The following is a 13,589-nucleotide window of genomic DNA, read 5'->3' as shown; positions in this document are numbered from 1 at the left end:
TCCCTGTCGATCCGATTCCATTCATCTCCTGGTCATCCGCAATTTTTCATTTTATTTTTCTCGTCCCGTTTCCCCATCCCGGCATTTGCCCTTCGTGACTTGTTTTATGATTCATTACTTGACCATACTTAAAAAGTAATATCGCCTTGGTCCGCGTCACGTCCAAACCGCTCTTCCCCCCCGATCATCAATACAATCAATACCCGCGTTTCTTCTACTAAGCCGTGATCTCCACTTCTGTTTCCCGATCGCCCTTCAGAAACTGTCCAGCTTTGCTTAATCAGTCACGCTTCGACACTTCTCGATGGCTGTGACGTGGGTGTAACGGTCTTGTATATTTTACATACCTTACCTCTTTCGTCCACTTCACTCTCCTCTCACTCTCTCTCCTCTCTTCGTTATTACTCCCTCTGTCTTACCATACCTTACTATACCTAATAATTCTAGAGAGGTGTTGTGGGGGTTGTGGTGAATTACTTTCTAATATTGTGGATCATTTGCGACCACGTTTTACTTTTTCTTTTTATGTTATTCTCTGCTGATACCCCTTTTCCTTGCGGATTCTGAACTATTTTATTTGTGAAATAATTCGTTCCTCAAAGTTCCGAGGAGTGACAGCCAGCCAGCCATGTCCTCCAGGTAAGTTTCCATCTGCCGTCCCGCCCATTCCGCATCCGTTTGGTACATGACGCTAATTGCGCCGCACTAGACTCGACCGGCTCGTCACGTGAGTCTTACCGCGCCAGCAGCCCGCAGCCGGGATGAATGCACTGACCAATGATATTCTTTGTAGGTTACTCGAGACAGGCAGCACGCCTCTCATCCGCAACACTGCAGCCCAGCAGCTTGCAGATGTTCAGAAACAGCATCCCGATGAGCTGTTCAACCTGCTCGGGCGCATTTTGCCTTATCTCAAGTCCAAGTCATGGGACACCCGAACAGCAGCTGCCAAGGCGATTGGTTTGATCGTTGCCAACGCCGACACCTTCGATCCCAATGAGGAAGATGGTGAAACGATTAAGAAACTCGACGAGGATGATGTAGAGATCAAGTCGGAGGAAGAGCAACCCTCTTCCCCAAGTGATTCCCTCCTCCAGCTCGAGACCTTGGACTTGGCATCAATCCTCAAGTACGGCAAGCGGTTACTGGGTAGCGCGGGTAAGGAGTATGAGTACTCGCTAGCCGCGATGGATCCGGTCTCCCGGTTGCAGCACCAGAAGAAAACTTTAACCTCCCGTCTAGGACTGGCCGGGGAATACATCGAGGAGGACTTGATCGACGATAATGATCTCGTCTTAAAGACCCCCGCTATCAAGGATGAAGCCCCGCAGAAGGAAACAAACCACCACAACTCCGCGCCACCGCTGGCATCTCCCATGGAAAGCGCTAACGGAGAAGAGTCGGGGTTGAGTAAGCGGCAATTGAACCAGCTCAAGCGGAAAAACAAGCAGAGCGCGAGGATGGGAGCCAACAAGGTTCGTGTCGTGGATTTGTCGACGCGAAGGCCCTCGGATAATGTCACCACCCCGTCAGCGACGACCCCCCACCCCATCAAGGCGGAAAATGGCGAAGAGAAGAATGGCGACTCGAAGCAAGACTATTTCTCCCTGGAAAGATCGTCAGGCGACGACGACCAAAAGATTGTCTCGGAGTTCAAAGGGTCAACCGCCCCCGAGAAGCCCTTGATTCAACCAGACACCTCCGATGAAGGACCTAGCAACTCCTGGCCCTATGATCCTATGTGTGAAATTCTCACGATGGACATCTTTGATCCTAACTGGGAGGTTCGTCATGGGGCTGCGATGGCCCTCCGAGAGGTCATCCGTGTTCAGGGTGTTGGAGCTGGGCGCTTAAGAGGCAAAAGCAGGCCGGAGAACGATGTGCTAAACCGTAAATGGCTAGATGATCTGGCCTGTCGTCTTCTGTGTGTTCTTATGCTCGACCGTTTCGGTGACTACATCTCCGACAATGTCGTGGCCCCCATCCGAGAAACAGTTGGCCAGACGTTGGGTGCCCTTCTATCGCAGCTCCCCTCTCGGTCCGTGGTCGCTGTCTACAAGTGCCTCTACCGCATTGTCATGCAGAATGACCTGGGCTTGGAGCGTCCCATTTGGGAGGTGTGTCACGGTGGTATGATCGGGTTAAGGTACCTGGTGGCTGTTCGGAAAGACATCTTGATCAAGGATCGGAGTTTGATGGATGGCGTACTAGAGGCAGTAATGAAAGGGTTGGGAGACTATGACGACGATGTTCGTGCTGTGAGTGCGGCGACGCTTGTTCCCATGGCGGAGGAGTTTGTTGCGTCCAGGCAGAGCACGCTAGGAAGCCTGATGAACATTGTTTGGGACTGTCTTTCAAACCTACAGGACGACCTAAGTGCCAGTACCGGCTCAGTCATGGATCTTCTGGCGAAGCTGTGTACCTTCCGCGAGGTCCTGGATGCTATGAAGGCCAACGCGGCCGTGGACCCAGAGTCGTCGTTTGGAAACCTCGTGCCTCGTCTCTACCCGTTTTTGCGCCATACGATCACCAGCGTTCGCTCGGCGGTCCTTCGCGCCCTCATGACCTTCCTGCAGCTGGAAGGCGAAGGTACCAACGAATGGGTGAATGGAAAAGCACTGCGCTTGATCTTTCAGAACCTCTTGGTGGAACGAAACGAAGGGGTGCTCAAGCTCTCGCTTCAAGTGTGGTCGGAACTGCTAAATTCCCTAGAATCTCGGGGGGTGTTCAAGGCTGATGGCGACCTCCTGAGCTACATCGAACCGCTCATCACCCTCACAATGTCACCGTTCGGTGTCCCAAGATATCCTCTTCCCATGGACGCCTCACTCTTTATCAAGCCATCTGGGGTGCCTTTCCCAAATAGTGCCGCGGCCCCCGCAAAGTCCTCGCCCACCGCGAACAATGCCGCCGCCGATGGACCGAAGAAGCGCGGGCGGAAAGCGGAAAAGAAAGAAGCGCCCCCGCCTTCAGCTCATAATGTGGATGGGCACATGCTTCAGGGCGATATTGATCTGGTGGGCGCAGATACAATGCTGCGATCGAAGATCTACGCGGCCAGAGCACTTGGCAAGTTGCTCTTCCTCTGGGATAAGAATGAACTTCCCAGCCTGTGGCAAACTATCTTGGCTGGTCTCAGGCATACGGCGTCGACGTCGCAATTGTCGACAGCCATGATCGTCGAGGAGTACGCTAGGGTCTCTGGACCTGGCAGTAAGTATGCTTCCCTTCTCACTGAGCAGTTACGCCCAATCATCGAAGGCGAACGCCCCCTGTGGTACAGCGACATTGCATGCTATCTACAGGTCGCCCGCGCACAGTGCCACTCGCTCCTTTATGCGTTCAAAGATCACGCTCATGTTCCTGGGTCAAGACTACCCACGCTGGCGGTCGTTGTTCAAGGAGAAGAGCAGGCTGGGCCCAGTGCGTTCTCCCTTGCCGACGCCGAAAAGGTTGCTGGGCCCGATTTTGAGCGGCTGAAGAAGGGTCTGGCCCCAGCCCAGCGTATCACCGCCCTCCAAGTTCTGAATGACACCCGTGCGACCGCAGAAAGCGCCATCGAGGAAGCCAGAAGTGTCCGGGAACAAAGGGATCTGCGTGTGCGGGCTGCCGCCGCGGGTGCGTTGGTGGCGTTGCACGACATCCCCAAGAAGCCAAGCCACATTATCAAGGGCATGATGGACAGTATCAAGAAGGAAGAGAATGCGGAGCTGCAACAGCGCTCTGCCACAGCTATCGCTTTCTTGGTTGAATATTACACCACTGCTACCAAACGAGGCCCTGTCGACAAGGTAATCGGGAATTTGGTCAAGTATTGCTGTGTGGACACTTCCGAGACCCCCGAGTTTCACCACAATGCGACCCTGGAGAAGTCTATTCTGTCTCTGCGCAAGGAAGAGGACAGGCGCGACCATCCGGATGCGGCGAAGTTCGAGAGAGAGGCGAAGGAGGCGAGGATCATGCGCCGTGGTGCCAAGGAAGCCCTCGAGCAATTGGCCGTCAAGTTCGGATCCCAGCTTCTAGAGAAGGTTCCTAATCTTGCAACCTTGGTGGAGCGGCCTCTAAAAGAGGCTCTTGCCGGCGACCTTCCCCAAGAGATCCTCAATCCCGACAACGAATTGGGTCAGGAGGTTGTGGATGGCCTGTCAACACTGCGCGCCTTGCTACCGAAGTTCGATAAGGGTCTCCACCCTTGGATTATCGGGCTCATGCCTCTAATTGTCAAGGCTCTGCAGTGCCGACTTTCAGTCATCCGATATGCCGCTGCCAAGTGCTTCGCAACCGTCTGCAGTGTCATTACTGTTGAGGGTATGACCATGTTGGTCGAGAAGGTACTGCCGACCATCAATGATCCCTTGGATGTTCACCACCGCCAGGGAGCTGTGGAGTGCATCTACCACCTGATCCATGTGATGGAGGACGGAATCCTTCCCTATGTCATCTTCCTCGTGGTGCCGGTTTTGGGGCGGATGAGCGACTCGGACAATGACGTGCGCCTCTTGGCTACAACGTCTTTTGCTACCCTGGTTAAGCTTGTTCCCCTGGAAGCTGGCATTCCCGATCCGCCAGGCCTATCCGAGGAGTTGCTCAAGGGACGAGACCGGGAAAGGAAGTTCATGTCTCAAATGCTGGATGTTCGCAAGGTGGAAGAGTTTCAGCTGCCAGTTGCGATCAAAGCTGAGCTTCGGCCCTACCAGCAAGAGGGTGTCAACTGGCTTGCTTTCCTTAACCGGTACAACCTGCATGGTATTCTTTGTGATGACATGGGTCTTGGTAAGACTCTGCAGACAATCTGCATTGTCGCGAGTGACCACCATCTGCGCGCTGATGAGTATGCACGGACCCAGTCAGCGGAAGTTCGGAAGCTTCCGTCTTTGATTGTCTGCCCCCCGTCTCTTTCCGGTCACTGGCAGCAGGAGGTTAAACAATACGCCCCGTTCTTGAACTGCGTCGCTTACGTTGGTCCCCCGGTGGAGCGCGCAAAGCTGCAGGGCAACTTGGCGGATGCCGACATTGTCGTGACTTCTTACGACATCTGCCGGAACGACAACGACGTTCTCCGACCGATCAGCTGGAACTACTGTGTTTTGGATGAAGGACACCTTATCAAGAACCCCAAGGCCAAGGTCACAGTTGCAGTCAAGCGGATTGCCAGCAACCACCGGCTGATCCTCTCTGGTACCCCGATCCAGAACAATGTCCTGGAACTGTGGTCGCTCTTCGATTTCCTTATGCCCGGATTCCTGGGTACAGAGAAGGTCTTCTTAGATCGGTTCGCCAAGCCAATCGCGGCTAGTCGCTTCAGCAAGTCGTCTTCCAAGGAACAAGAGGCCGGCGCTCTTGCTATTGAGGCCTTGCACAAGCAGGTGCTTCCGTTCTTGCTTCGTCGTCTGAAGGAGGAGGTTCTGAACGATCTGCCACCGAAGATCATTCAGAACTACTACTGTGACCCTAGTGACCTCCAGAAGAGACTTTTCGAGGACTTTACCAAGAAGGAGCAGAAGGAACTGGCAAACAAGCTGGGTAGCTCCGAGAAATCCGACAAAGAGCACATCTTCCAAGCACTGCAATACATGCGCCGTCTTTGCAATTCCCCTGCGCTGGTCGTGAAAGAGGGACACAAGCAGTACAATGAGGTCCAGCAATACCTCACCACGAAACAGTCCCATATTCGCGATGTGTCCCATGCACCGAAGCTCAGCGCTCTGCGCGACCTGCTACTCGACTGTGGCATCGGTGTCGACCCACCCACTGAAGGTGATCTCGGCACCGGGGCAAGCTATGTCAGCCCACACCGAGCTCTGGTGTTCTGTCAGATGAAGGAGATGCTCGACATCGTGCAAAGCGAAGTGCTGCGCAAGCTTCTCCCCTCGGTTCAGTATCTCCGCCTTGACGGTGGCGTGGAAGCTACCAAGCGTCAGGACATTGTCAACCGCTTCAACTCGGATCCCAGCTACGATGTTCTTCTCTTGACGACCAGCGTTGGTGGTCTGGGTCTGAACCTGACGGGAGCCGACACAGTCATCTTCGTGGAGCACGACTGGAACCCGCAGAAGGATATCCAAGCTATGGACCGTGCTCACCGTATCGGTCAGAAGAAGGTTGTCAACGTGTACCGGTTGATCACACGCGGTACTCTGGAGGAGAAGATCCTGAAGTAAGTTGATCCTACATTGATTGACTGATCTGCCAATACTAACCGTTCTCTAGTCTCCAACGATTCAAGATCGACGTGGCCTCCACAGTGGTCAACCAACAAAACGCGGGCCTAAATACAATGGACACCGACCAACTCCTGGACCTCTTCAACCTCGGAGAAACCGCCGACAACGCCGAGAAACCCAACGAGCAAGCCGGCAACGAAGTAGACATGGTCGACATCGACGGCGAAGTCAAAGAAAAGGGCAAGAAGGGCTGGCTAGACGATCTCGGCGAGCTCTGGGACGACCGCCAATACCAGGAAGAATACAACCTGGACTCGTTCCTGGCCACAATGAAGTCATGACCAACCTCCCCAACCGCCCTCCCTATCCAGGGCATTTCAATACCCTAGCACCTGCAACAAGCAGCGCTAGTACTTACTACCTACATCATCCCCTCCATCAACCTCGCATACACACACATCCATGTACCAAAAGAAAGAAAAATCCAGCAAGGCGTTCGGGACCTCTCCTTTCCTACCTACCACTTTTATCCATCCATTACGCGGTGTTGTGTTAAACTACTTTCTTTACCAGGGAAGCCGGCGTGGAGTTGATTTGACAGTTTGTTTTTTTCTCTCTTATCTACTATGTTATTCTACCATTCTTACTCTTTGTGTTTTTGTCTTATTTTTCTCATTTTTATCAAGACCTAACTCATCGATTGAACGAATGATTCGGAGTGCTACGAGATTAACTTTCCCCCCCTTTGGAACGGAACGGACGGACGGCCTTGAAACTGAAGATAGATTTGTTTTTCTTTTTTCCCTTTCTTCTTCTCCTCTTGTCTTTTCATCTACTACATCTACATCTACATTTACATCTCTACCTTTTACCAAACCACATGTATCCTAGTTCTTTTTCTACTGTTTTCACACACACCCGATTCGCTCCCAGTTATAATGTATTATACCTGTATTGCTACAAATGCCATACTGGGTTTTGAAAACATGTAGTGATTGATGTGATGTGATGTGAAGTAGTGATGAGATGTGGTAGTAACGTAAACGCCAATACATTGTAAGTTGTATGTGGAACAGGTGAATGAGATAGATATACTCTTATCTCATTGATTGCAACGCATGGACATTCATCGCCTCATAATAAACACCTTCAATCAATAGAACAATTGAAACAATAGAACAAACAAACAAGCAAAGCAAAGTAAGTAAGCTAGCCAGCTAGGCAGACAATAACAACAACGATAACAATCACAAATAAATAAACAAACACACAAAACAACAAAGAAAGAGAAAGGGTAGGTATTCACCATTCCCCCATCCCAACCACAAGTAAAAACCAGACTAAATGGTAAACCCCTTCCACCCCTCCACTAACCCATCCGCAGCCTTACTAACCGCCACCCAATTGGGCGCAAACTGTCTGACTTCATCCAACGCGGGGATGACACCCTTTGAGTTGTTGTCACTCCAGAGACAGACTGCTTTGCCGGTTAACTTTCCTTCTTTTTCTTCTTCGCCATTATCATCGTCAGTATGGGTAGTGTTTCCTGACCACGCAACATCCACGACCCACTCATTCTCCCATTCTCTACTCCACAGACGGATCTCCTTCGTGCCGTGCGGAGACGTGGTCGGGAAGCGGGGATCTGTGGCGGAGCCGAGGACGGAGAAAGAGGAGATGGGCGAGTCGAAGAGGAGTTTGCAGGCGCGGGTGTTGCGGCCTGATAAGGTGATGCGGGCTTGCTTTGGGTGTTGACGGTCTTCGTCGTCGTTGTTTTGGTTATCAGTGGAGGTGGTGTTGTGTTGCTGGGAGATGGTAAAGTCGAGCCAGCCGGAGTATGGTGTGTCTGGGACAACGCGCGGGGCGAGGCCCGGCCAGGCGCATTTGGTGCCGCGGGTGGTGTGTTCGGTGCAAGTGATGTTTTGGTTCGTGGTGCTGGGGAGGGTGGATGCGGCGGCGTGGACGTAGGGTTGGACGCCGGCGAGGGAGGCGGTGGTGGAGCCGGTGGTGAGGTCGATGTCTTGGATGAAGAAGAGTTTGAGGCGGTTGGTCGGGGAGAAGGGGAAGGCGACGAGGTTGTAGATTAAAGTACCGAGGAAGACGAGGAGGAGGAAGACGGGGAGGTGGTAGGTGTGGCGGTGGATGAAGGGGAGGAGGGGCGTGAGGAGGTATGTGGTTAGGGCTGCGATGGCGACGTAGATGAATAGGGAGGAGCTGCCGTCTTGGCCGGTTTGGTGGAGGGCGCTGGTCAGGAGGAGAGCGAGGGGTCCAACCATGATGAGGACTAGCGGGGCGATGAGGAGGAATTGTAGGGTCCAGATCCAGGCTGGGAGCGAGCCGCTCCAGCGTTGCTCGTTCTCGTAGACGCCTGGGTAGTGGTGGTGCTCGTCGGTGTCGGAGCCGCGGTGGTCGCCGGAGACGCGGACGTAGTTGGCGAAGGTGGTGCGCTGGCCGCCTCCGAGTAGGGAGGTCGATTCGGTGGGCTCATGTTCTTCCTCTTCCTCTTCTTCGGCGTCGTGGTCGTCCTCCTCGTGGTCTTCACCTGACGCTGTGCCTAGTCGACTGCCGCCGTAGCTGCTGGCCCGGCGGGACATCGGCCGGTTTTGGTTCGCGAACTCGGACTTGCGCGGCAAGGAGAAGAGCTCTAGATAGGAGATCCAAGTGGCGAGGAAGGTGCCGCAGAAGAAGAAAAAGACGGAGTAGCCGCCAGCCAGGCCGCGTTGGTTCTGGTAGACCGTGGAGATGACAAGGAGTACCCAGGCCAGCACGAACATCCAGGTCAGGGTGTAGATGCGGTGCAGCGCAGACGGACGAGCAGTGTTAGCCACCCGCGAGACAAACCAAGCCAAAAAGATCCAGGCAGACAGCATCATGCTCCAGACGGCATACTCGCTGCTGTGGATAATCAGCGGGTTAACCTTAGTCACCAGGTACGCCAGACCAACAGTGACAGCCGTAGGGATGGCAAAGAGGAACGGAAACCGGAAGAAACCACGTAGACCCCGCAGAGGAGTCGAGTCCAGACCATCATCCGTCTTTGCAGTCGTTCTAAACAAATACATCTTGTCCGCGCGGGTGAGCGCAATACCCGTCACCAGCAGAGCCAGCGGCGCAACCACGAGCAGCGTCACCGACAGCGCAAACAGCGTATGCAGCTCGAACAAAACGAAAGTCGTCCCAAACAGATCAAACCACACAGCCTTGGACCCTGACCCGCTCGCAACTTTCGCATCATCCCTGGGCGCGCCATCAAACTGCGCACTCTTATCCGAGACCAACCCCTCCGTAGTCGCAACCGCCGCAGACAACATGTGCCACAGTGAGCTCTTACTTGTATGTCTCGAATCATCCTGCTCCGTATGATACCTAGCCCTCGGCTCCATAAACGCAACGTCCAGTCCCCGCAGGCCCAAATCCCCCTCAAACACCACATAATCCGTCTGACTAGCAATGAGACCCGTCGCAAACCCATCCGCCGCCAACACCGACCCAAACGGATACTTCGAACTCATATACGGACGGGTGACCTCGGTATCCGAGCTGCGAAATAGGATAGCACGACCGCCAGCCCCCGCACCCTCGAGATTGAGGAACGTATGGGGGAACTTGGCGATCGGATGCTGACCGTACACGCGCGCGCCATTCAGATAATCCTCTTCGCCGTTATTCAGCAGCACAACCAAGCCCCTCCGCGGCGCATGGCCCGGCGTCATGAAGTACTGAATCAGCTGCAAACAAGTCACGACACCGACACCATCATCGGTGGCGCCGTATCCCGTTGAAACACTATCGTAGTGGGCATTGACCAGCACGCCGCCCTTGCCGGAGGGCACACCGTTGGGTTCCTCCCACCAGTTCTCGGGATCATCGTCTGTTCCGCGAATGTAGACGAGGATGTTGGTGCCCTCGAAGTAAACGGCGGTGTTGGAGCTGGACAGGGAGTTGCCCACGAAGGAGAGGTTGGATTGCGTATCGTCAAAGACGAAGACGGCGGGCTTCGGCTTCTCCTCATCGACGGAGAGGTACTGGTCGGCCGAAGGTGCGACGTCGAGGATCTCGTGGATGCGTTGCAGAAGCCAGGTGTGGACTTCGTCGTTGCGACGCGAGTTGTACGGGTGGAAACCGTCGGTTAGGACTTGGAGATCGGCCCAGGCTTGGGTGAGGTCGAGACCGTTGGGGTTGGCAGTTGGAGGCGAGGGGACGACATGATGCACGATAAGCAGTGGGATGAGGAAGGCGAGATAGACGACGGTGGTGATCAGGGTGACGGGCCAGGGGGTGAAGGCCAGTGGATTGGCTCGCGATAGCCTGAGAGGAGCCATCGGAGGATTGCAGCTCTGCAGGAGTGCTGGGTGGGTGTTGGAGCAGCGATGCGGAGGAAGTGAGGAGACGCCGATTGATTGATGATCAAGTGGGCGGGAAGGCGGTGGGGAAAGTGACGTTGTACCACTAACTGTTAATTAAGTACTTCCGGTCACTGTATATACTCGGAGATTAAAAGTCACCATAAAAATAAGCCGATGCTGGGATTCAAATGCTGCTAGCTAAAACTCCGTCCATGCACATGGTCGCTCTGCCATCCTTTGCAGATAACAATAGATACTCTATCTAGTCTCTCGCTCCCTTTCTCTTTCCCCCCATACACTCACGCACACCGTGGATTGCTTCTCTACAGCACCATGCCATCGCCTGGTATATATCATTCCGATAAAAAGAAAACCCACAGAGATGTTCGTCCCAACCGAATGAGAAAGAGAAATAAAAGAGAAATAAACCACAGCCTCCCTCTGTCCTAGAAGGCAGCTCCCCGTGAGCCGCGATCCGATGCAAATTTCCGAATAGCCATCGCAACAGCCAGGAGGGAAAATCAACCCTCCCTCAGGGCAAAACGCAGATAAGTACAACACAGGCGGCGGAAAAAAAAAAAAAAAAATAAAAGCAAGCAAGTGCAAAACGATAGGCTCCGATGTGAATAGACTCGCTGTAAGAAGGCGGGGGTATCAACCATGGGTATGTCCAATGTCAATGTAGTCGTCGTCGTGAATGGCCGTCGCGGCGGTCGCATGCATCAAGCCTGTCACTTGGTTTTCCTCGTCCTCTAGCTCCTCATCATCGTCATACATCGTGGCCTCGGTCTCCATGTCTCGCGTCGGCGGAGGAGGCGGGATGATGCGGTTCAGGAAGTCGCGCAGGCGGTTGACGCCCTCGCCGCTGAACACGCAGAACACCTCTCGTTGTTGATGCGTGAACTCCGAAGGTGCCTCGCGGCAGAAGACCGTCAGCTCTTCTCGCAGGAAGGCCTGAACGCCCGTCAGACTCAGGTGTGTCAGTCGCGGACAACTGTTGAGTAAAGCGTGAATTCCCTGTGTGCAAGTCAGCATGCTATAAAAAGCAAGGTAGATGCTCCCTCAGAAACATACATCAATCGTTAGGCGAACGCAGTAACTCAGATGCACCCGCTCCAAGCTACTGACGCCCCCCGAATGGTGGGCCGCCTTGGATCCTGCCAAGGCTTCAATGCTAGCGTCCGTAATATTCTGGCACTTGACCAAGCCAATTCGCCGCAGCTTGGGCAATGTGGCCAGCTGCTTCACGCTCGTGTCCGTCAAACGAATGCAGCAGGCCAGATCGATATACCGGATGCGGTTGCAGGATTTGACCAGCTGAATCACCGCGGCATCAGTGATGTTGGAGCAGTGGCCCAGATGGACGTAGTGTAGATTCTTGCCGAGCCGGCAAATGGCCCAGACCGCACGATCGGTGATGAACCGGCACTTGGCCAGCACCAGATTCCGTAGACGAGGGGCCGCAGCCACAATGCGCTCAACGGCATCGTCCCGGACGCTCTCGCATGACGTCAGGTCAAGAATGCGGAGACTGTCCATCGACAGATGCCGGGGGAGCTCCAGGAAAGCCGTGTCGTCAATTTCTGTACAATGGGCTAGTCGCAACTCGCGCAGGTTTTGGAGCGTCGTCATGAGCGACGTCACCGACGGGTTGGTGACGAGCTTACAGTCGTGCAAGTCAATCTCCAGGATGGCCGGGCAACTTTGGGCGAACGACAAGATGGCCTTGTCAGTAACCTGTGTTACTCCGTTTAATTTTAACTGCGCTAGTCAGTCGAGCCCCCCAAAACATGGTACAGATACACCAGCGAAAACGCTTACCCTTTTGATTTGTCGACAATTCCGAGCCACCGTGATCAACGAGTCGTCCGTTACATTGACACATCCCGTGATGTTGAGGCCCTGCAGCCGCGCACAGTTCCGAGCTATCGTATACAAAGTATGATCTGTAAGATGTTTCAGATCAGAAACATCCAGAGCCTGCAGATGCCGATTGCCTTCCACCAAGTCCGACACACCCTTGTCCGTGAGTTTCGAGCAATTGGTCAACGTGAGACGTTCGATGCGGTTGCACTGGGCAAAGGGCACCACAGTGCCATCACTGACATCGTCCGTCAGCGCGGATAGGTTGAGTCTCCGGATCAGCTGCGAGTAGGGAAAGAAGCTGTCTGATTTTCCCACCGAGGCCGTGATGCTTTTCATGTTGTCCCAGTTGTTGCACGAAGGCCGGTGCCAGAGAATGCCCACGCAGTTCGCTGCCCATCCCCTGCATACGCGCATGCAGCTCAACATGTCGGAGGGCGAGGATAGTTTGGCGAAGATGGCGATGAGAATCTCCGGGGGTAGACGCCCGATCGGCGGCAGGTACAGGTCGGTGTCATGGTGGGGATGGGCATCACGGGTCGCGACGCCGACCGACGATTGCGAGTCATTCGCCTGGGCTGTGAAGAAGTCGGTATCCTCGTCTGCAGTGCGATCCGGAGACGTCGACGAGGTCGAGGATTCGGAGGGAGCTTCGCTCGAGAACCGAGCGGGTTGCCTTTGGCGGGGCATCAGGACCGCCGTCGGGATGGGAATCAAGTGTGCGGGAACGGAACCCTGGTCGTGCTCAGTTGCGTCCTGGTTTCGCTCACCGTGGATATGGAAGGCTGATCGGCATGGAATGTGTCTCATCGACTGTCGTCACACACAGAGAGAGCGAGTGAGATGCGCGTTGGGGTCCGATGCGAGTGGATCCAACCGGGGGGAGGATGTGGTCTGCAGGTGTAAGAGCGGTTGGTTCCTGAGATCGAAGCCGGGTCGTGAGGGATCGAGGGAAAGGGTCGATGTCCAATAAGACCCAAGTCAGCGGAGGAGAATCGAGTTCCACTTGAGCGGACAGCGGATCAAGGGCGCTTATAAAAGAGAACGCGCGTCGGGCGTGCCTGCAGCAGTTGCAGCTGGGAGAGGAGGCGAGCGGAAGGCAAGGAAGGGAGAGAGGAGGGGTGTGGAGGAGGCCCAGCGTCGGAAGGGCATGCGAGGGGAGCAAGAGAAGGCGCCAGTCGTGAAGAGGCAAGCTGGGGGACTTAGTAAAGAGTAT

General features: G+C 54.3%; 3 protein-coding genes across 3 annotated transcripts; 1 reads left to right on the top strand and 2 right to left on the bottom strand.

The window, feature by feature from the left end:
- Positions 1 to 761: 761 nt before the first annotated feature.
- Positions 762 to 6,505, top strand: MOT1 (DNA-binding ATPase; the record flags this gene model as incomplete). Its single annotated transcript, XM_041687819.1, has 2 exons — positions 762 to 6,157; positions 6,211 to 6,505. The coding sequence occupies 2 exons, from the start codon at positions 762 to 764 to the stop codon at positions 6,503 to 6,505; spliced, it is 5,691 nt and encodes a 1,896-aa protein (XP_041541666.1).
- Positions 6,506 to 7,504: 999 nt separating this feature from the next.
- AKAW2_31218S (M28 family metallopeptidase) lies at positions 7,505 to 10,486 on the bottom strand (the record flags this gene model as incomplete). Its single annotated transcript, XM_041687818.1, has 1 exon — positions 7,505 to 10,486. The coding sequence occupies one exon, from the start codon at positions 10,484 to 10,486 to the stop codon at positions 7,505 to 7,507; it is 2,982 nt and encodes a 993-aa protein (XP_041541665.1).
- Positions 10,487 to 11,164: 678 nt separating this feature from the next.
- GRR1 (putative ubiquitin ligase complex F-box protein GRR1) lies at positions 11,165 to 13,183 on the bottom strand (the record flags this gene model as incomplete). The annotated part of the gene is made up of 3 exons (XM_041687817.1): positions 11,165 to 11,527; positions 11,585 to 12,271; positions 12,332 to 13,183. The coding sequence occupies 3 exons, from the start codon at positions 13,181 to 13,183 to the stop codon at positions 11,165 to 11,167; spliced, it is 1,902 nt and encodes a 633-aa protein (XP_041541664.1).
- Between the last annotated feature and the right edge of the window lie 406 nt (positions 13,184 to 13,589).

The sequence above is a fragment of the Aspergillus luchuensis genome, chromosome 3 (genome assembly GCF_016861625.1).
Source record: "Aspergillus luchuensis IFO 4308 DNA, chromosome 3, nearly complete sequence".
Classification (NCBI taxonomy): Eukaryota; Fungi; Ascomycota; class Eurotiomycetes; order Eurotiales; family Aspergillaceae; genus Aspergillus; species Aspergillus luchuensis.
The sequence above is the reverse complement of the archived record's forward strand: the minus strand, read 5'-3'. Positions and strand labels throughout refer to the sequence as shown.